Source organism: Cucurbita maxima, unplaced genomic scaffold (assembly GCF_002738345.1).
Source record: "Cucurbita maxima cultivar Rimu unplaced genomic scaffold, Cmax_1.0 Cma_Scf00025, whole genome shotgun sequence".
Lineage (NCBI taxonomy): Eukaryota > Viridiplantae > Streptophyta > Magnoliopsida > Cucurbitales > Cucurbitaceae > Cucurbita > Cucurbita maxima.
In genome coordinates this window covers 2,050,554-2,070,409 of record NW_019272041.1, presented here as the reverse complement: position 1 = coordinate 2,070,409, position 19,856 = coordinate 2,050,554, and the positions used below count along the sequence as shown (strand labels likewise).

The following is a 19,856-nucleotide window of genomic DNA, read 5'->3' as shown; positions in this document are numbered from 1 at the left end:
CCCCCCACCCCTTTTTTTATATTCATTTACTTTATAATGGAGGGGATTCTCGAATCTATGACTTCTTAAAGAAAGTAGGGTTGCTTACCCGCTAAGACAGGTGGACCGAGCGACGGGTTATTAGCTCTATGTTAAGACAGGGATTGACTGCATATAAACATATGGATTCTTGTATCTATGGATTGATTACGACCGCCATGACAGGGATTTTTGAATACATGTATTCTCAAATATTAAGTGTTAGCTCTATGTTGTCCCTCCCTGATCTATTACTTTTGAAATCGAAGAGTAAGGCTTATTTGATTAATGTATGTTTGATCATCTATCCACTTTTGTAAAATGGTCATTGTGAAAAATGTTAGCATTGTTATATACAAACCTCTGCCAACAATTTGAGCATGGAAAACTAAGGTGTGTGCTTGTAAATCTTTCTGCAGTGGTTGAAAAACAAACAGCAAATTGTATGTTTGGAGGGAAAACTGCTGTACCAACATGATGGAGATGTTATGAAGAAACCGAAAATGGTAATTTTGGGTTAAGTTTGAATGTTTATTTGCTTGAAAGAAAGACAGCGTTTAAGCTGTGTTAGGTTTCAAATTTTTGGTTGCTTATAAAGTTGGAGTCCAAACCAAACACTGCTGGGGTTTTTTGTGGCGGATTTTTGTTCCAATTCCAGTTTCCAATATGGCATGGTGGTAGATTCCCAACACACAATTTTTGATCTTCGAACATTTTGAAATCTCTGTTATTTGATGATTAAGCTTATGATTGTTCAAGTGTTTGATGATTAAGCTTATGATTGTTCAAGTGTTTGATGATTAAGCTTATGATTGTTCAAGTGTTTTCAAGGAAAGAACGAGGCGATGAGTTTGAGTTTGAGTTTCTTGCTTGTCTAGAGACGAGAGATGCCTAAAAGATGTGCTAATTGAACAAAATCCTTGTAAATAGAGGAAAAAAATGTATGATTGAGCATAAAATATGTTTCTAGGTGATAAATAACCTTAAGAGAGAATGAAGGAAGGAGATGGAGAAATAAATGGTAATAATTTCAATTGAAGTAAAATGAATCTTATACTGAAAAACAAGAATTTTGACCAATCAACTAACAAAAATACATACGGGAATGGTTCGAAAATCATCGAGGCAGCACATTTTTTAAGTGAACTATCAAAAATACAGACAATACTGAACTCCATCCTCATGCCTTCTTCTTTTTGGACTTTAGCATCACTATTCCTACAAATATGGCTAATAAGCACAGAAGAACCACACCAGCAAATACAGGTATCAAGATGGCATATTCTTGTGGTAAGAAATAGTTGTGGATGAAGTGATCACTATCAACAAATGGCTGCCATTTAACAAAACAAAATACATTGGTTGATAACAACCACGAACATGATGGAGTTTACTAAATGAGATCAAATTTTGGCAGAATATGTATGAACATGGAAGATAAGCTTACCAGGATAATGACCCAGAAAGTATAGTAAGTGAATATCGACAAGCTAGTTAGCGATAACAAAAATCCAACCATCTTGTCTGCTAACTCCATTTTGATGCTATTACTTCCTGTGATTATCATACAATTCGCATCAGTATCGAGTATTTATTTATAAGCCTTTAGTACCACGTACTTAATAACAAATTTACTAGAGAATTAGTTGTGAACACTCTTGAAAATACTTTAAACTGCTTCTCCATTAATTATTTGTGCCTAAAACACTCTATTAGTGTTTCCTCATAAAGCATATGAGGAAACACAATACATTATTTCCAAACATAAAAACTAGGAATAGAAAGTGTTACATAGCCACTACGTACTGCCAAACATAGCATAAATATAGAGATCACCGTGTACAACTTCTGTGCTAAACCCTAAACAAAAAGTGTGTTATCACATATTGCAGTGCTTTGGCTTGGCATGTTATATAAGAATTCAGTCTGACTACTAGACAGAGTTCACGACAAGAGGAAACCTTAACCTTATTAGTAATATTTGCTAATTCCACCAAAAAGTTTTCATATATTTTCATAGATGATTAATCTTAACAAGTCATTGTAAATGCACCAATTGGATATTCAAATACCATCTCTCACTCATTTAAACTAGATTGTTGAATAACTAATCGTGACTCATTTTGATCTTGTGCACGGATATTAATACAACCCTCCCTTTTATCGAGAAAAAAGAAGATTATGGGATTGGTATGACCTTTTTAAAAAAGTAATGATATATGATCAACCTAATCCATAATAATACAATTATAGATATACGTGCATTCTTGTGCTAATCTGTACAAATAATTAATCAACCAGAACTAACTCCATCGACCTCACAAGACGGGATGTACTTGGAAGAATGGAGATGCACATCTGGATGTTGTTCAGACAACATTAAACAGCTAGAAATTTCTGCTTGACCTTTGGTCCAAAGTTTCATATCACTTTTGTGTGTTCGTTTATTTTTCTCAATGGAAGTGATTTTTCAATTAAGAAAAAGAAGAAGAAAAGTTCCACATTGAACAAACTAAGAGGAACACCATGTGAACAATTCAAAACCATGCGTATGAACTGGATTATCATTGATTCTCACAGTTGCATTCGTATAAGTGAAAAGTAGGAAATGCACTGGGATGACAAGCAATTCATAATCTTTAGAACACAAATCAAGCTTCAAGGGAATAAGAGACAAAAAAAACCTAGAGCAAAAGTTTCATAACTTTCCAAGAAATTTCTATTTTAATACAACATCCCAGGTGTGAAAATCAAATTTCAAAATTTGCAAAACAGGACCATAAATGCACTTCCACTGGCATGGATGACCTGAAATGGATCCCAGAAGACTTGAGATCAGTTCATTGGGACCATGGATACCCAGAAAATATGTTTTAGACATGAAAATGGGTTTTGATTTTTATAAATGTGAGAGAAAGGCATGTACAAGTTCTATAATTGAAAAAGGAAGACGAAGGAACTATTGGCATTCAAGGGGAAATTGCAAAGAAGAAGAAAATTCTAAAATCTTAAGAGGTAGAAGAGAGGGGTAACAATAGAGTCCTTTTTGTTCTGCCAAGTTATATTCATGGAGACTTCAAAACATAACAAAACAAAGGGACTGTTTCATAATCTGATATTTGAATTTGAAATAAAACTATAGATTTAAGGCTATGTTAGGATTTTAGGTATCTGCCACCATTTAACGACCTTGATCATAGTTACTAAATAATGAAGGAAAAGTATTCAATAGCCAATATCATCTGTGTCTCAGAAACAACTACTTAATTCTAGAACCAAATGAACATTGCATATGATGCCATGAAGCAATCAAATCACAAAGAAACAGTAACAATCTTTATTACCAAAACCTAAACGTTTTCAGTTCTTGCATTCTCTATTCTCATTTCTGGGATTTTTGCCACCAATTGGTTTATAGTCACATAATTTTAGTTTACACACACCAACAACCAATCCTGTTTAACCTACAATACTTGTTTATAATAAGAAATGTGAAACAATTGAAGCTAATACTGCTGAAGATATAGTAAACAGACTCGGCAAATATCGATCAAGCTAATCACAGTACCATCTTATAAATTGAAATCAATTCATGTAAAGACAGAACAATAATTGCAGACTTCATATTTTTCAAATGGAATCAACGAATTCGCCCAGTAAAAATCATAACAGAGATCAAATATCGCCGAAATTTTTGCAGCCAGAGATAATCGAAGTGTTACCAGATAGAGTGGTATAGAACTCGTACCTGATTCGTCGTCGTCGCCGGAATTCTGGGTGATTGATCGAACGATGAACGTAATCGGAGGTGAAAATATTGGAAGGATTAAGGAATGCGGCAAGAATCTGGAAGGGTTTTTCCGAAGAATGAGCCAATTTGGAAGGCGAAATTTGATTTCTAATCCATATGGGAAAATGAAGAAGCTTGGACTTTGTTTAGTTAGCCCTCACAGGATTTAAAATTACGCTTATGTCCTCGTTATTATTATTATTATTATTCTAATAACAATTGTAAATGGTTGGATCAATATTTATTTATTTATTCTTTTTTACACATGCCACGTCGATGTACGTAAATCTCCTTTTAACATTAAATTTTGATGATGTTATAATTTTAAATTTGAGGGGTAAAATAGTAAATTCATCCTCAAACAGAGTCATTTTGCCAACACGGCTCAAACTATCCACATGGATTAACTATGCTCGGATGTTCCCCAGCCCCCCATAGGACCTTTTGCTTTCTTTATTACTTATCTCACGTGTTCAGTCTTAACGTCACATCCCATACCAAAATAACATTTTTTAGAACTATAAAAGTTGAAAACGTTGAAGGTTCTTAATAGGCCGACCCTAACTATGCACGTTGCCCTTATGTGCCTTTTAAAAATTTTAAAGATGTTTAATTATATCTTCTTATGTCATTACCATTCCTAACTTTATAATAATCTGACACTTGCAAGGCTAAAACCGTATCAAGATGAAACTTTGTCTCATTACTAGAGTAGAATTAGATCATAAAATTTCTTATGTACTAACCAACTTTTTGTTCGTTAAACTCAATTAAGTTATCACGTGAATAGATTTTGTTCTAATAAATCATAAAAACCAAAGAAAACTAGATTTATCTGTTAAATCCTACGGTATCTAGGCATGCTTCGTTGACCTATCATGTCATCCGCCCCTTAAGTACTTCGACATCGTTTATCCTACGGTAGATGTCAATCGTTTGAACCAGTGGGTTGATTTTCTTTTAGCATTGTTTCGTTGACCCATCATGTCATATTCCTCTTAAGTACTTGTAACGACATAATCATAAAAAAGATTCTTCTCAAACAAACCAATTAGATACAAAATTTTGAAAATCTCGACTAAACAATATTTAAAAAATTTAAGAACTTATTAGATACCTATGCTGCAGAAAGAACAAAGTTTTGTAAAATAAAAGAAAATTCGAAGCACATAACACGAATAAGTCTCTGGAACTCCAAAAACTAGCCCAGAACAGCACTGATACATAGCAATGATAGAAAGAGCAGAAATTGTTTTTCAATATGGAAAAATCTGCTGTTTTTAAATCATCCTGTCAAATGAAGATATCTTAAGCAATCGAAGTCCGACTACTAATTGAGCAAGAAATCTATTCTATATTTTTTCACCCTAAAATATAACCACCATGATATGCCAGAAGTGAAGGGGAAGTACACATTACAACTACATGAACTTTCAGACATAGATATCAACAAACATGACAACAATTCAGAGAATCAGACCTTGAGCGGGTTCGGGCTTGGGGCGTTGTTGAGGCTCAGGGGGTGCAGATGCTGCTGCTGCTCCTCCTTTAGGGGATTCCGAGAGATGAACCTGAGCAAAATCTTCGACCATTTTCTTTCTCTGTTCTTCTTCCGACTCCTCGACTTTCTCTTTTGTTTTCTGACCAACCTCTCCAGCTGCCTTGGCTACCTTACTGAAAGCGCCAGTAACCCAGCTAGTCCCGGTCAATATGTATCGGTTTTTCATAATGGCAGACCCAGCAGTGCTAACTTTTTCCTCTGCAACTGCAAATGCTGATTTAGTCTTCTCCGAAACCTGAAACTTCTGGTCGACTTCCCGAACTTTGTCGCTCACCAACGATGTACCAGCACTAATTTTCTCAGTGAACCCAATTTTCTTATCAAATGTAGCAACTTTGGCTGAGGCCGTGGAAGATAATTGATGTTTCTCATCAAATGCCTTTGCGGAGTTGACTGCATCTTTACCCAATATAAAGCCCTTGGCAAGCATGCCGCTAACCACATCCTCGGCTTTCCGAAAGGCGGATTCAGCAGCACCAGGTTCTTTAGCTCCTGGGGCCTACACAATCAAGACAATAAACTGGTCAACTAAGAGAACATATGAAGTGACAAACAGGCTTACACACAGCAGCCCAAAAAAGGGACAACGCTCCCAAGAATCTTACAGGTGGTGCCGCGGTAGCTTCTGGAGGGAGCTCATATTCAGGACACAGAGTGATGTTGACAGAAAGATCCACTATAGTTGCTCCCTGACAAGAATTTGAACCCATTAATCTAAGAAGCTCAGGCAATTCTTATGGCAGGGTGTCATTAGTCAATTCATTATAACAAGTTTAAAATGTACTGAACAAAAATTCAAGACAAAATACATCACAAGGAAAAGGACAAGGGGAAATTTTAATACACATAGAACAAACTTCCAGCTAAGATCTACCTTAAACTCTCAACAAAAGGAGCAATCAAGCCAAAATTTGATCTCCAGCTGGAAGCATCAAGGTTATGTCCCTTACAACATTTAACTCGTTAAGGGGCAAATGCTCCCTCAGATCATATATCATGAAATGGCAACACGATCCACCTAATACGGAGGCTAGCCTCTTATATTCATTTATAGGTGGGAACTGTTGCAGATTTACGAAGGTAGGTCGGATGTAAGGTGTAGGTAAAGATAAAGAGAGTAGAAGAAGAGATGTAAAGGCCCTTACTAATCTCTTCCTATTATAACGTTGAAGGTTAAAGCATCATCCTCTCCCTAGACAAGGCTCTGCCACTAATAACACCCAAGAACACCATCATTTTTAACATTTAACGATCATATTGCCAACCATACTTCAACACTGACAAATAGTTCCACTATTAATCGAATCGAAGAGAGTTATATCTTAAATGCCAATGGGGTATAAGACTTCTATAATTACTGTTAACTATAGATATTGTCTACAAAGTGAACTTACAGACAGAAGAACAGCAGTCTCAGCTCCTTGTACATCCTTAAATGTCACATAAGCAATTTGAGACCGTTCACTTTCACTGCACAAGAACACTTAGCGTTTGCATAAAATTGAATGAACTGAATATATATCATAACTGGAATTAAAAATCGTACACAAACCTCTGCATTTCCAGATATTCAATGTCACCAGAAAAGGAAAAAAACTCCATGATATCTCGTTCAGATGCTCCCAAGGAGACATTGCTGACTTTAACAGTCCTAACCTGCTGCTACAGAACAAAACAGTTGCATTTATATGCAAAACACAGATCAAGAAGTCTCTCACTATCTCCAGTATGATGCACAAATTCATTTCTACTACTGAATCGTGATAACCAGAAGGCAGAAAGAGAGTAAAAAATCAACTATGGCCAGAAAAAATAGATGAAAATCTCAATGGTGCAGCGAAGAAAAGGATGGATATCAACAAGCCAACCGGAAATTATGATCTAAAGGCGCAAAGTATTAATTACAAGCATCACTAATTTCGGATTCATGCTTCTTTTGCAGCTCCAGATTCAGTAGGAGAAACAGATATGGCATGAACTCATAATCAATCAGAACATAGAAATGGAGCGATTAGCTTAAACATTAATCTCGATTCTTGACTCACCGATTGGGCAAATCTCAACCAAACACAAAACCTCCAAATGAGAAAGTCAAACGGAAGATAAACCACAAGAGATCTAATCCCTTCGCCCCACATTGCACTGATTCGTTATAACCCCGATGAGAAACTACAAACTACGGCTCCAAACCTAAACCAACAAAATCTTGCCCAAACCATTTCCAACTCCCAATCCCAATCCCAACCCCAATCCCAATCCCAATCCCAATCCCAATCCCAATCTTCAAACACAACGAAAAGAGAGGAAAATTCACGAAGTACTAACCGACATCGCTGGAAATGACTAAGATAAAACCGCCGGAACGGAGACAGAATCAACCGACGATATCCGGAACCCGGAATCCTATACGAATTGAACCGGAAAATCTGATTCTGAATTTGGGATTTTCTCACAGTGCGTGCCCCAAGTCTTCGTCGCCTCTAATGAAAGAAAAATTGCTATGCACGCAGAAACAAGGCTCCGTTTTAATGGATATTTATAGTATCGAGATATTTTGTATTAGGGGACGTGTACTACACGCGCCATTACGCGAGATAAAGTACCGATGTGGATTCGATACGGAGCGTTAACGAAACGGAGGAATTTCCATCACGGGACGGCCTTTTGCACGGAAACCGTGACGGGCAACGTTGCAACTTACAAGTTGTCTTCAGCCACATTGTGAGATTGCCAAATCAGAATTTAATTATTTTTTTTTAGGTTAAAATAACATTTAAATATTTATATTATAGATTTTATTCTATTTTAAAATTATAGAGCCGAGTTAAATTAAAAAAAATATTCCAGACTAACACAAAGTTCAGTTACTTGAGTTGGCAGCTTGAACCATTCAGATAGAGCTCACAATCTAAATTGGGTTGGATTGTTTTACTGTCTTTTAATTATTAAAAAATTATTAGATGATATGAATAACCATACGGTTTCTGATAAAGCACTCTTTTATATTCTTGTTTTGGTTCGCATATTGTGCATAAGCTGTGCAATAGTCCAATAGCTCATACGATCATCAACAACTAAAAAATGAGAATTACCGTTACGGGTTATACAAGAATCAAGATCGAGATGTACTAATTCCATGCGCTTCATAACAAAAATGTGCACCACAGGCAACCACGACAGGGGCATCATCCTTTGAGTGCTCTTAATCATTGGACATCGACAAACGACGTTGCAACTTCGTTTATCTCCATAAAAAACCCAAAAGAAAATGTTGTTCTTTTGTGTCTAGGGCAAGAACGACGATGATGGAAATTGATTGATAGACGATCATATAGAGAAGACAGTGACATTTGAGGTGTTGTGTCGAGGAGGAAAGAGATCGAGACTAAGCGAGCGGGAAAAAACTTGAGAGAGAGATAGAGAGAGATGATAGCTGCTACACTTACTAATTACACACGACCCAGGGTCGTTACATAAAAAAAATATAATTCACTATAATTTGAGCTTAAAATACTATTTTCTTATAAAAACTTATTTTATTGATTTTAAATAAAAAATTTTAATTGAATTTTTAAAAAATAATAACAAATTAATTTTTTAATCAATAGAGATTAACTTGAAAAACATTATTTTTATTTCCCATGTTATTTATTCCATGAATATAATTTTAATTTAATTAAGTTAATTATTATTTTAAAATTATAAACTTGTGTTAATTGAATTTTAAAATAAATTTATTAATTAGTTTCAAATAATAAATTATTATTTCAATAATAACACGTGTTTGTTTAACCTACACATTATTTATTTTCATTAATTAAGTTCTAAATGAAATTAAATTTAAAAACATTATTTATTTATTATGGTTTTTATAATTAAAATTACTTAATCTAAAGTATCTCCGGTGAAATATAAAATAAAATTATTATAATTGGAATTAAAATATTAAAATCTCCTCATTTTTCTCGCGGGAATTTCAGAGGGATCTTAGCCATACACGTGTCGAGAATAAGGGGATCATTATGTTGATCGTCACAGCGTAACAAAACTCTTACACCTCATTATTTGCTTTCTCTCTCCTCCATCGCCGCCATCATCATCATCATCATCATCATCGATTCTCTCTCTCTAAAAGGTTGAATTCCTCTCGCATTCTCATTGCGAATTCCTCATAGGCCAATCTTCCATTGCCCTAATTCGCCCCTTTTCCCCAATTTGATTTGAGGGTTCCTCTGATCCTCGTCCACAGGAACGACGCCTTCATCTTGGTCCCGGATCCTTATTTCCAGGGGAGAATTTGTTCTTCTTGAATTTTGGTTTGATCTCTCGTTCTCTCTGTTTCTCTCTGTTTCTCTCTCTGTTTTTCTCTCTTTGGAAAAGTTGGGATCTCGGCGACATGAGCTTTCAAGATATCGAGGCTGGTCGTCCGTTTGCTTCTTCGAGGAGAGACCTCGTCAATGGCAAACAAGATCCCACGCAAGCCGTTGCCTCGGGTATTTTTCAGATTAATACTGCCGTCGCTACGTTTCAGAGGCTTGTTAACACCTTGGGAACGCCGAAGGATACTCCCGAGCTACGCGAGAAGCTGTGAGTTGTGTAATTGTTTTCATTTTTTTTCATTTTCTGTTAGGTTTCCTTAATTTTATGAGTTATTGATGTTATCTTTGCCATTTTGTATGGATTGTTGCATTTTTGGCAATTTTCGTCTGTTTTAAGAAATTTTGGGTTTCTTTTGAGTTTTGTCTTGTACGTTATCCTTGGCGTTTGTTCTCCCCTGGTGGAGGGATTCTCTATGAAAAAAAGAATCCTGACCGTGGAGAAGATCTGCATGGGGGATACCCATTTTTTTGGAATAGTGCCATAACATCCTCAGCGAACGGGTATCTTAGTCTTAAATTTCTTCGCCATGAAGTTTCTAGAGCTTTTAGTTTTTGTCTCTCAGTTTTGTGTAGCCTGAGCCATTTGATATACCAATGGGTCCACTCGCTTGGAGTTTCCATGTATAGCTATTCCATTTGCTTCGTCATATTTGATTTGGGTTTCTTCAATTTTTTTAGATAAGAAGCAAAACTTTACTCTGCATAGGGGCTGGGATTGAGGGAACCGGGCTCAAACGAACTACAAAAGAACGGGTTTCTCTTTATCTTGACCACCCAAAATTATTGCCATAGATGCATTGACTCACAGATTCTTAATTTTGCTTCTCGCCAATTGGACATATCTTTGAAATTTTTTGGTTCCTCTTTGCTAAATCTTCCATAAAGTAGCCGGCGGAGAGTTAACCTACACATCTTAGCCCTTTCTCTTAAGAATTTGACTGACAAGGAAGTTGTTTGATATCTTCATTAGTACTCCTGGGAAATCTTACTTGGCTTAAAAGGTCTCCAGAAATTTTCCCCACATTTGGTAGCTATGGAGAAAAAAGAACTGATAACTGTCTTCATGGTTGCTTTTGTAAAGACTATGCCTGTACAACTAATAAATGTGTAGGTGTCTTGTATGAATAGCATCAGTAGTATTTGGCCTTGTAAAATAATAAAAATAAATCGCTCCTGTATTCCTCTTGTTCCAATTAATCTCTGTTAAAATGATATACATAGATCATTTGTAGCATTTCTAACGTAGTATGAGGACTATGATATTTCCACTAGCTTACACATATACATCTTTCCCATCAATATTCAGTTCAAATGGATAAATTACAAAATACCTAGGATCTCTAGTAATTTCATCATTGAATTTTTTGTGCTCTTTTAATACAATTGTCAGTATGATGGGTTGTGCTCATGTATTGTCGTAACTTCTATAATTTTAATTTGAAATGACCACAGGCCTTTTCAACTGACATTTCATTGATCCTCATTGAGTAGTTAAACTTACCTTGTCAATTATCTTAGAGACACTACTATAGTCTACATTTCCATGTTAATCTTTGTTCCCATCGGAAAATGTTTTAATACTTTGTTGACATCTTGCAGGCACAAGACCAGGTTACATATTGGACAGTTGGTTAAAGACACCTCTGCTAAACTTAAACAAGCCAGTGAAATAGATCATCACGCTGGAGTTAACGTAAGACTTTTTTCTAAACACCCACCTCTCTCTCCAAAAGTCCCCCCCTGGCAGTGATGAAATGTTAAGCTAGGATGCCAATTCCTACTTTCATAGCAAGAACAAAATATTCCTATATTGTAGTAGAGAATTGGAATAAGTGTTAATCTGATCCATCAACAATGATAGAGTATGACTGTAAGTTAGGACATGTTATATTAGTACCTACATTAGTAACTACATTAGTAACTTGAGAATTATCCGTCTCCTACTTTCTCAGACGATGTGATAATGCTGCAGGCCAGCAAGAAAATTGCAGATGCTAAGCTTGCAAAAGATTTTCAAGCAGTGTTGAAAGAATTTCAGAAGGCTCAACGACTTGCAGCTGAGAGGGAAACAGCATATACACCGTTTGTTCCCCAGGCAGTTCTACCTTCTAGGTATGTCAGGTTCATTATAAACATATGTACTTTTTTTGTTCTCTTTTTCCTGAAAAAGAGATAAAAGAGGAATGTAATTCCGTTTCATCAGAAGGAGAGAGATATGGAAAAGAGGCAAGCTATTCGCCCAAAGAAACATGTTGGGTTGTTCCTTCTGATATAAGTTATTTGCTTGGAGTGTTTGTTGATTACTGACTACCTTGGATTTACTTGAGAATATTATTTACTCTTGGATTTGATTTGATTTGAACACATTAGTATGACTATTAACATTGTAATGCAATGTGGTTTGGTTGAACCTATTTACAGCTACACAGCCGGTGAGTCAGATGCAAGCTCAGAAAATAATCTTGAACAGCGTGCCCTCCTTGTGGAATCCAGGAGGTAACAGTTTTTTCTCTGCATTTTGTTGCTCGGTGATTGATTGTTGGGTTATGCAGTTGAATTTATGTTTCAAATACTCTGCACTATTTACTGATGAAATGTTGGGCCCATGTATGCAAGAACATCATTTCATATAAAAACATAGTGCTAAAAACTCTTTAAATGAGTTTAAGTCTTTTCTTTAGGGGGTTTCTCTTTGGTAGTTGTGTTATTTTCTTGCAAAAAACAAAGTCCTGAATAAATCAGGTTAAAGATGAGAAAATCATTTGGTAGATTTGAGCAGTTAGAAGCTAATAACAGGAAGTGAAATTATTATGTCATTTTCCCTTTCTTTTAGTTGTTTCTTTTTTCTTGCTTAACAAATAGTGTGATTATTTGATTTGAAAAATGCTATAGTTATTTGATACTACCAGAATCAATAACCGAGGAATATCCTTTCGTATGGTGAATCCTAAGGCCTATCTAGGTTTCGTAGAATGCGCTGTCATGCATATATTTTCTGCCATGCTATATTCAGTGTTTTTCTAAAATTTGATACTCCCTCTTCCCCATTGTGCAACTTAATTATGATAAGGCAGGCGCATGCGTAGCTTATTACTTAATTGAATGGTTTGTGCAGACAAGAGGTCTTGCTGCTGGACAATGAAATTGCCTTCAATGAGGCAATAATTGAGGAAAGAGAACAGGGTATTCATGAAATCCAGCAGCAAATTGGAGAGGTCAATGAAATTTTCAAAGATCTTGCTGTTCTAGTTCATGAACAGGGAGCCATGATTGGTAAGGAACTTGAGTTTATAAAGTTGCAGTTGTGTGTAGCTCAAGTTATTCATGTATATATCTCCATGTTGCAGATGATATTGGATCCAACATAGAGAGTTCCCACGCTGCAACATCACAGGGAACAACTCAGCTTGTCAAAGCTTCAAAGACACAAAGATCAAATTCATCTCTGGTGAGCCCTTACGTTTCCTTATATTCTTCAGTATTCTTTTTCATATCAATTAAACCATGAGTTGCAACAGGTTATTTGCTATTCTTCACTTTGCACTTTCACGATAGTACAAAGTCTTTATTTAATTCTTATGTTTGTATTTTGAAGCTAGAGTCTCAAACTTATAGTAGGAGGGTAGAGATAGTAAGGAGTGACATCGTTCGTCGGTTCTCATTGCATTTCGAGCCTTTAGAAGTCAGTTGAAGCTGTGTTTAGTTTATCAAACTAACATTTGGATGCCTAACAACCATGATTCATGCATGTTTATTAAATAATTGGATGCTGAACTTGTTTTTTTCTTCTCATTCTTGTTATAATTGAGCAAGTGAGATCACTGTGTTAAACTTTAATCAACTAAGGGTGCCCTTTAATACCCAAATAGATGGGCACGGCTGTATGCACTGTGGTGGTATTTGTGCTTTTATGGTCAAATTTTCACAATTAAAAACCACAAACGTGTAACTCCGTGTTTCATGTGGTGTTCTTACATCTAATTCGTTGTATTTTTTATTTTTAATTTGATTGACAGGCTTGCTTGCTTTTGGTGATATTTGGTATAATCCTTCTCATTGTGATCATAATAGTTGTTGCTTAAATGAAAGAACTTGCATTGACTAAACAAACTTGCTGCTGCTATGGTGGCAAGATCAATCTGCCTGTTAGTTTCTTTTGATAAGCTTACGTTGTCGTGGATCCTGCCTTCTGGGAAAAGGGTTGTGAAGGGGGGGCTCGATGTACACTTGTCGATCTGCCATTGGTATACTGTTTGCTTCTGTCAGGTCGACCATCCTCTTCTATTTGGAAATGCTATAACCTTTTTGTGTGAAGGTGTGCAACCTACCCGTTTGTTCCTTGTTCTTTTAACCATTCAATTATATTGATAAATTATTTTTCTTCTCTCTCTCTTTTCTCCTCTGTACTGTTGCACACACAAACCATTTACCCCAACTGTATCTTGGTTGGTGAAATGCAAGGAAGAGAGACAGAGCGCTCTCTTTCTCTCACATTCTAGGGTTGAGATAATATGGCTTTTGTACTAAAATAAATGGGTTTGTAGTCTTGTTCGTGTTTTCTGGATTGATTTCTGTACTCGACATAGTGACTGAATCGTAGAAACTTTGCCTGCTGTTCTTATGTTGGGCAAAGAGGAGCCTTTTCTATATGATGGCTTTTTATTTTATCTGCAAAATCTGGGGCTGGTTGAAAAATGTACTCGAATGGACATAGAGTCGATGAACGAGTTTTGCAGTTATGAAATCGAATTATTTGGTGTTGAAAACGAAGGCTTTGTTATTACTTGTTGGGATCTCATAGAAATCAAATTAGCAAAATTTTACTTCTTTTAAAAGATTCTCGTCTAGACTAAGGGCACGCCTACAAAAGAAGAGTTGACTTACAAGTTTGAACAAAGGAGAAGTTTCAAAACCCATAATTTAAGATAAACTTCTATAAAGATTATGAATAATTTTTTCATGTAAATTAAATACAAAAATTACGAAGGAATAAGTTCATGACTTAAAAGAGAATTATAATATGCCATTTTCGTCTAAGCAACTACATAAATTTAAAATTTATGAGTAATCTATGGTCATAGTAACTTGCATATCACCAATACTACGTTATTGCACACCATCAGTTAAATCGTAACTTACAATTTTATTCTAAACTGGTATCGTAATTCCTAGTTAAATCGTAACTTACAATTTTATTCTAAACTGGTATCGTAATTCCTAGTTAAATCGTAACTTAAAATTTTAAAACTAATATTCTAAACTTAAAAATTCTGGTTAAGTTAAATGTAACTTAAAAAGTTTTAAAAATAATATTCTCAACTTCAAAAACACTTCATTAAATCGTAACTTAAAAGCTTTAAAAATAATATTCTAAACTCCAAAAATAATGAACCTCCCTAGATCCAAGCCAAGAATAAATATCCTAATAAAATAAGTCAATCTAAAGCTTGGAACATATAAATACAATCTTGTCATTACCAACTTTGTTTAAAAATATGATTCTTTGTCAAAAAAATATGGATTCAAATGGCCAAATACAAAAAAGACCAGCCTACACCAAACCAAACCAAATAAAAGTTGTTCAATCTCGAAATATTTTGACCGTACCAATTTCAAATCAATTCAATCAGCCATGCCATTCTGTAATGATTCTCTTTTGTTTAGTATCTTATATCAGTCCTATCTATATGGTCATTCCTAAGTCGAGCCGAACGAACCTGTTTACACGCACCCATCTAGATTACATGGAAAGCTAAAATGAACTGCGAATATTATTTAATAGCAGAGTCAGCTCTTCCTATAATACTGAGAACAACTGAATTCTCCATCCATACGTAAGTACAATTAGCATCCAAATAAACCAACCCTGTAATCTCCTTACCTTTCTATTTCCATGGCTTGTAATTCAAGAAGCTAAACTTAAAGCTCATTAGACAACGAAAAAGATGTAACTACGAACATTACCGTGTGTAGTATTAACAGACCTCCATGATTCTAAGGGTATCCATCCACAGCTACCGAAGCGAAACCTGTGAAAAGGAGCAGAGCCAACGCTAAAATATGGATAAGAAGCACAATCTCATCATTATGTATAGCAAGTAGATAAGATTATCATTGGCTTACCTTAATCGACTCTAGAACCTACTTTACATTGGACGATCAAGCTCAAACCCTTTTAATTTCTGAAGTGAGAAGGTCCATCTGTTCCGTAAGTTTATCCACATGTTTAGATTTGTCCCACATGTTTTCTAACAGCTGCATTTCGTTTGTCTTCGGTAGTCCTCCAGTCAAAAAGTCAACCTCTTCCTCCTGGCATGGGCTATGCACAAGAAGATCATTCCAGAAGTTGGAATTGTCTAGTAAGGCATCGATATCAGGATCGGGGGATATGCTATCAATTTCAATGGGAATATTGGCTGCTTCCAACAAACTCAGACCTGAAAATGCACCATTCCCAGTCTCAGCTGCCCTATAATCTGCTTCAGGAGCATCAATAATGTTCTCAGACACCATTTCAGATATTTGGGAAAGCTCAGACATGATTACATCTGTCTCTGAAACTGGCAAGGAAGAAGCTTCCCGAGCCCCTGGACCGCGCACAGCATTAACAGAAAAAGGAGTAGTTGAAACCTTGTCAGAAGTTGTGGCTTGGGGAGACGAGTGAATTTCTGAAATGGCAGTTGAGGGGCCATGAGAAGCAATACCCGAAGCGGCTGAATTAAAAGAAGACGCCCCTGAGGTCGGAGGTACCTCTTGAAGAGTCACACCTGATACAGAAGTAGAAGAGTTCCCATTGTCCATTGCTGCACACGACGATGGCAAACCATCACTGATTAGAAAACTGTCGGTATTGTGGTTCAAAGGTTCCAAATGTGAAGTATCTATTTTCATTATCTGTCTCAGCATAGCTTTCGCTGCCTCGTTCATGAGAGGTTGATACTTGACGATTTGCCCATCAGGAACAGTAGTATGCTCTGACTCGGCAATTCCATCCTGCTTGAGCCTTCGCTTTTTATTAGCTTCACTTATGCGTCGAGTACTTTCGTTTTGCTGCTGCACAAACTGAGCCAAAAAGCCAGGGCTTTGCACGGCCTTTGCAAGGAATGACATCATCTGCTGCTGTCGCTGCTCCATCCCCTGTAGACGCTGTACCATAGTTTGCAGCTGGTTGTCAGTAGTTTGTTGCTGCTGCCTCAATCTCACAAGTTCCTGCATGAGAACATTTTTGTCTCTTTTAAGCCTCTCAACCTCTTCCTCCAAACCAAATTTACCAACTTCCACACAAGCTCCCACTGAGGAACTTTGTCCATGAGACTGCTGTGGTTGTTGCTGACTGTGACCATGGACAGGCCTTCGTCGAGTTATACTCTTAAGCAGGTGTTTCTGACCTCTTAAGAAGCCTTCATTAGCAAACTCCCAACGGTCGGGATCAACTTTCCTGAAGCCCTGGTTAAACAATATAAACAACCAGCCAAATACAGTGGAGGAATCAAACAACTAGAAAGGTAGGAGTAAGCAAAATGAACGTAAAAGAAAAACAGACCACTGAACATAGATTCACAAAATACTGATCTCTGCTTACTCATTGTACCAGCTCAAACTCACTGCTAGCAGATATTGTCCTCTTTCGGCTTTCCCTTTCGACCTTCCCCTCAGGGTTTTTAAAACGCGTTTGCTAGGGAGAGGTTTCCACACCCTTATAAAGAACATTTCGTTCTCCTCCCAAACCGATGTGGGATCTCACAATCCACCCCCCTTCGGAGCCCAACGTCCTCGCTGACACTCGTTCCCTTCTCCAATCGATGTGAGATCCCCCAATCCACCCCTTTGGGGCCTAGCTAGCTCTTCGCAAGTGAAGTTTCTTCTAAAACAAAGATGATCCTAAATGTAGCTCTTGTGAACATTAGATTTCCAGATAGTCAACAAATATGGCCAAATCATGTCCATAAAAAGAAGTCAAGTCTGTTGGGAACATTAGATTTCCAGATAGTCAACAAAGCCTAATCAAGATAGGGCAACAGGTTAAAGAGACAGATGAACGAACATTAGAGAGGATAGACCATTCTTCCCCAAAAGTCAAAATGATGTCTTCTGAATAACATATCCTTGAACCTTGAAATCTTTAATGGGGGAAGACTCTTAAAACAATGTCGACGAGGTAAAGCCCTGAGGAAAGGAGAGGAGAACGATTGCCTTCATTCACTGATGCAACCATACTTAACAAATCCATTTGTTGACTGCAATTTGGAATAAAAACCCAATAACCTTAGCAAACTATAGGTTACTTATTTTTCACTTCCATCCCTTGAATCAACCCCATTTAGCTCCATCATCCTATGCAATAGGCTCAATTTTAATTACAAGGCTATGTTTAGCAATGAGCGGTAAGTTCCTCGCATCCCGAAAGAGGTCCTCCCAGCATCTTAGCTAACTTAACCAGCAACTCGAATAGAGAAAACAATAAATTGGGGCAGTGGAAGGCACAAATTAAACAATACTCCATCAGGCCTCCCTTTACAATATAAGCAAACCTCCACCAGTTCATAGTACTTGGAGTTCTTTTGATTTGACCTTGTTTTGCCATGAATGATGGCTGTTTGAGATTGTTTTCCTACCCTTTGATGCAGTCCATATATATATATATATATATATATATATTAAATATAACTCTATTTCCTATGTTCTATACTAAGGGAAATTTACGACCTCCTAAGCTGAGAGTCTCGAACCCAGAAAACACGCACCCTAAATATCAAATTATTTCTAGAAAAATGTCCACACGTTCAAAATGAAAAAGGAAAGACTGCACCTATAGAAAACAAATTGATTCTAAAACATGAAACTTAGACAAGCAATTCCATCCCACGAATTCAATCCACAAATAGCATCCAATTTTACCCACTAAAAACAATGGATTCCAATCTCAATCTAATTACTTCCCAACAAAGCAACCCGCACTCCAACAGATACAAAATAATTGCAGAGATTCAAAACACAAACTAAAGCGATGAAAACCAAACCAAATCAAACAATTCTCAATTCAACAGAAAACCTCATAATAAGAAATAAAACAAAGCAAACACCATACATAGGTATTGAGCTGCCTAACGAAGCTGGAGAAGTTATTATGCTTGAAATATTTGGGCAAAAGATCCCTAGCGAACTCAGGCGGATTCCACACCACAAAACTATTATTCGTAGAGCTCCAGGACACAACCGCATCAGTAGCCGGGTCGTCCACCATATCATAGGTCTTACTCAGAAACGGCGGAGGCGCGTTGGCATTAGTGATAGGAGGCGGCACCGTAGGATGAGAGCTGCCACTTCCGGAGGTTAATCCAGCTTCTCCGCCATTAGCATTCCCGTCCATTTCAGCGTCAACAAAGAGAAGACGAGTAAGAAACAACGCAAAAACAAACACCGAATCGGAAAATTAGGGTTTGGAAATGCAGGAAAAGGAAAATTCCATCTCCAGGAGATGAAAACGCTTGAATTGAAGAAGAAATGAGAGGAAATCGGAGGGTTTCAGAGGAGGAGGAGGATGAGAAAGAAGAAGATCAATTGGCGGATGAGAGAGAAGAAGATAACCAGAGACTGAAAATGAGAGTGGTCGTCGTACGGACGAACAGCGATGCAAAGGAAAAAAGGTGACCGACTTGCCCTATATGGAAATCGAAAGTTATTAAACGACGCCGTCTCCAAATCTTGACTCCCCGACGACGTCGTATCCGTGTTTTGAGCTGCTTGCTTTTTATTTTTATTACTTTTTTAAATTTTCGAAGGAATGTCTTTACCATTTTTTATTTCACTTAGATTCTCTAAAGATATTTTATTTTCTTTTTATAATAATTTTTTAAGATATTTTAAAATATATTTTCAAGTTTAATTAGAAAAAACTTTTATACTAACCCGAAATTTTGGATTGGTTGGGTTGGTGACTCGAGCAATTCGAATAAAATTCATAATTAATATCTATTTTAAAAAAAATATATTTTAGAACATCTTACTTATTCACGATACATATTACATTAATAATTAAAATCTCATAAAATAAAATTCAAATATTAAATATTTACAAGTCAGAACTTATCATTAACATCTGTTACAA

The 19,856-nt window shown here is 36.5% G+C and overlaps 5 protein-coding genes across 7 annotated transcripts in view; 2 read left to right on the top strand and 3 right to left on the bottom strand.

The window, feature by feature from the left end:
* Positions 1 to 954, top strand: part of LOC111498524 (probable calcium-binding protein CML18) — a 2,828-nt gene extending 1,874 nt beyond the window's left edge. Inside the window, exon 2 of the mRNA XM_023149815.1 lies at positions 438 to 954. The gene's annotated coding sequence lies outside the window, so the exon portion shown is untranslated. The remainder of the gene's footprint in view (positions 1 to 437) is intronic.
* A 71-nt stretch (positions 955 to 1,025) lies between these two features.
* LOC111498550 (dolichol-phosphate mannose synthase subunit 2) lies at positions 1,026 to 3,945 on the bottom strand. The gene is made up of 3 exons (XM_023149849.1): positions 3,767 to 3,945; positions 1,466 to 1,572; positions 1,026 to 1,351 (listed from the first exon to the last, which is right to left on the bottom strand). Exons 2-3 carry the CDS (start codon positions 1,553 to 1,555, stop codon positions 1,199 to 1,201), a joined length of 243 nt encoding a protein of 80 aa, XP_023005617.1. The 5' UTR covers positions 1,556 to 1,572; positions 3,767 to 3,945; the 3' UTR covers positions 1,026 to 1,198.
* A 1,046-nt stretch (positions 3,946 to 4,991) lies between these two features.
* Positions 4,992 to 7,881, bottom strand: LOC111498464 (binding partner of ACD11 1-like). Of its 3 annotated transcripts, none has more exons than XM_023149728.1 (5): positions 7,695 to 7,881; positions 6,922 to 7,031; positions 6,764 to 6,839; positions 5,975 to 6,058; positions 4,992 to 5,868 (listed from the first exon to the last, which is right to left on the bottom strand). In XM_023149728.1, the coding sequence occupies exons 1-5, from the start codon at positions 7,698 to 7,700 to the stop codon at positions 5,275 to 5,277; spliced, it is 870 nt and encodes a 289-aa protein (XP_023005496.1). In that variant the 5' UTR covers positions 7,701 to 7,881; the 3' UTR covers positions 4,992 to 5,274. The 3 variants fall into 3 exon arrangements, with proteins under 3 accessions (XP_023005496.1, XP_023005497.1, XP_023005498.1); XM_023149729.1 differs by having other exon boundaries at positions 5,002 to 5,868; positions 6,922 to 7,028; XM_023149730.1 differs by having other exon boundaries at positions 5,002 to 5,868; positions 6,922 to 7,025.
* A 1,446-nt stretch (positions 7,882 to 9,327) lies between these two features.
* Positions 9,328 to 14,362, top strand: LOC111498468 (syntaxin-22). Its single transcript, XM_023149733.1, has 7 exons — positions 9,328 to 9,956; positions 11,348 to 11,441; positions 11,721 to 11,860; positions 12,170 to 12,244; positions 12,864 to 13,021; positions 13,096 to 13,196; positions 13,765 to 14,362. Exons 1-7 carry the CDS (start codon positions 9,766 to 9,768, stop codon positions 13,828 to 13,830), a joined length of 825 nt encoding a protein of 274 aa, XP_023005501.1. The 5' UTR covers positions 9,328 to 9,765; the 3' UTR covers positions 13,831 to 14,362.
* Positions 14,363 to 15,363: 1,001 nt separating this feature from the next.
* Positions 15,364 to 19,416, bottom strand: LOC111498390 (heat shock factor protein HSF8-like). The gene is made up of 3 exons (XM_023149615.1): positions 18,837 to 19,416; positions 15,872 to 17,194; positions 15,364 to 15,777 (listed from the first exon to the last, which is right to left on the bottom strand). Exons 1-2 carry the CDS (start codon positions 19,116 to 19,118, stop codon positions 15,914 to 15,916), a joined length of 1,563 nt encoding a protein of 520 aa, XP_023005383.1. The 5' UTR covers positions 19,119 to 19,416; the 3' UTR covers positions 15,364 to 15,777; positions 15,872 to 15,913.
* Positions 19,417 to 19,856: the final 440 nt, after the last annotated feature.

Coding starts and splice junctions, on each gene's coding strand:
- LOC111498390 (XM_023149615.1), bottom strand. CDS start 19,118: ATGGACGGGAATGCTAATGGCGGAGAAGCTGGATTAACCTCCGGAAGT. Junction 17,195..18,836: donor TTAGGCAGCTCAATACCTAT/GTATGGTGTTTG, acceptor TTGTTTAACCAG/GGCTTCAGGAAAGTTGATCC.
- LOC111498468 (XM_023149733.1), top strand. CDS start 9,766: ATGAGCTTTCAAGATATCGAGGCTGGTCGTCCGTTTGCTTCTTCGAGG. Junction 11,861..12,169: donor CAGGCAGTTCTACCTTCTAG/GTATGTCAGGTT, acceptor ACCTATTTACAG/CTACACAGCCGGTGAGTCAG. Junction 13,197..13,764: donor AAAGATCAAATTCATCTCTG/GTGAGCCCTTAC, acceptor TTTGATTGACAG/GCTTGCTTGCTTTTGGTGAT.
- LOC111498550 (XM_023149849.1), bottom strand. CDS start 1,555: ATGGAGTTAGCAGACAAGATGGTTGGATTTTTGTTATCGCTAACTAGC. Junction 1,352..1,465: donor CTTTCTGGGTCATTATCCTG/GTAAGCTTATCT, acceptor GTTAAATGGCAG/CCATTTGTTGATAGTGATCA.
- LOC111498464 (XM_023149728.1), bottom strand. Junction 6,059..6,763: donor AGACTGCTGTTCTTCTGTCT/GTAAGTTCACTT, acceptor AATTCTTGTCAG/GGAGCAACTATAGTGGATCT. Junction 5,869..5,974: donor AAGCTACCGCGGCACCACCT/GTAAGATTCTTG, acceptor TTGATTGTGTAG/GCCCCAGGAGCTAAAGAACC.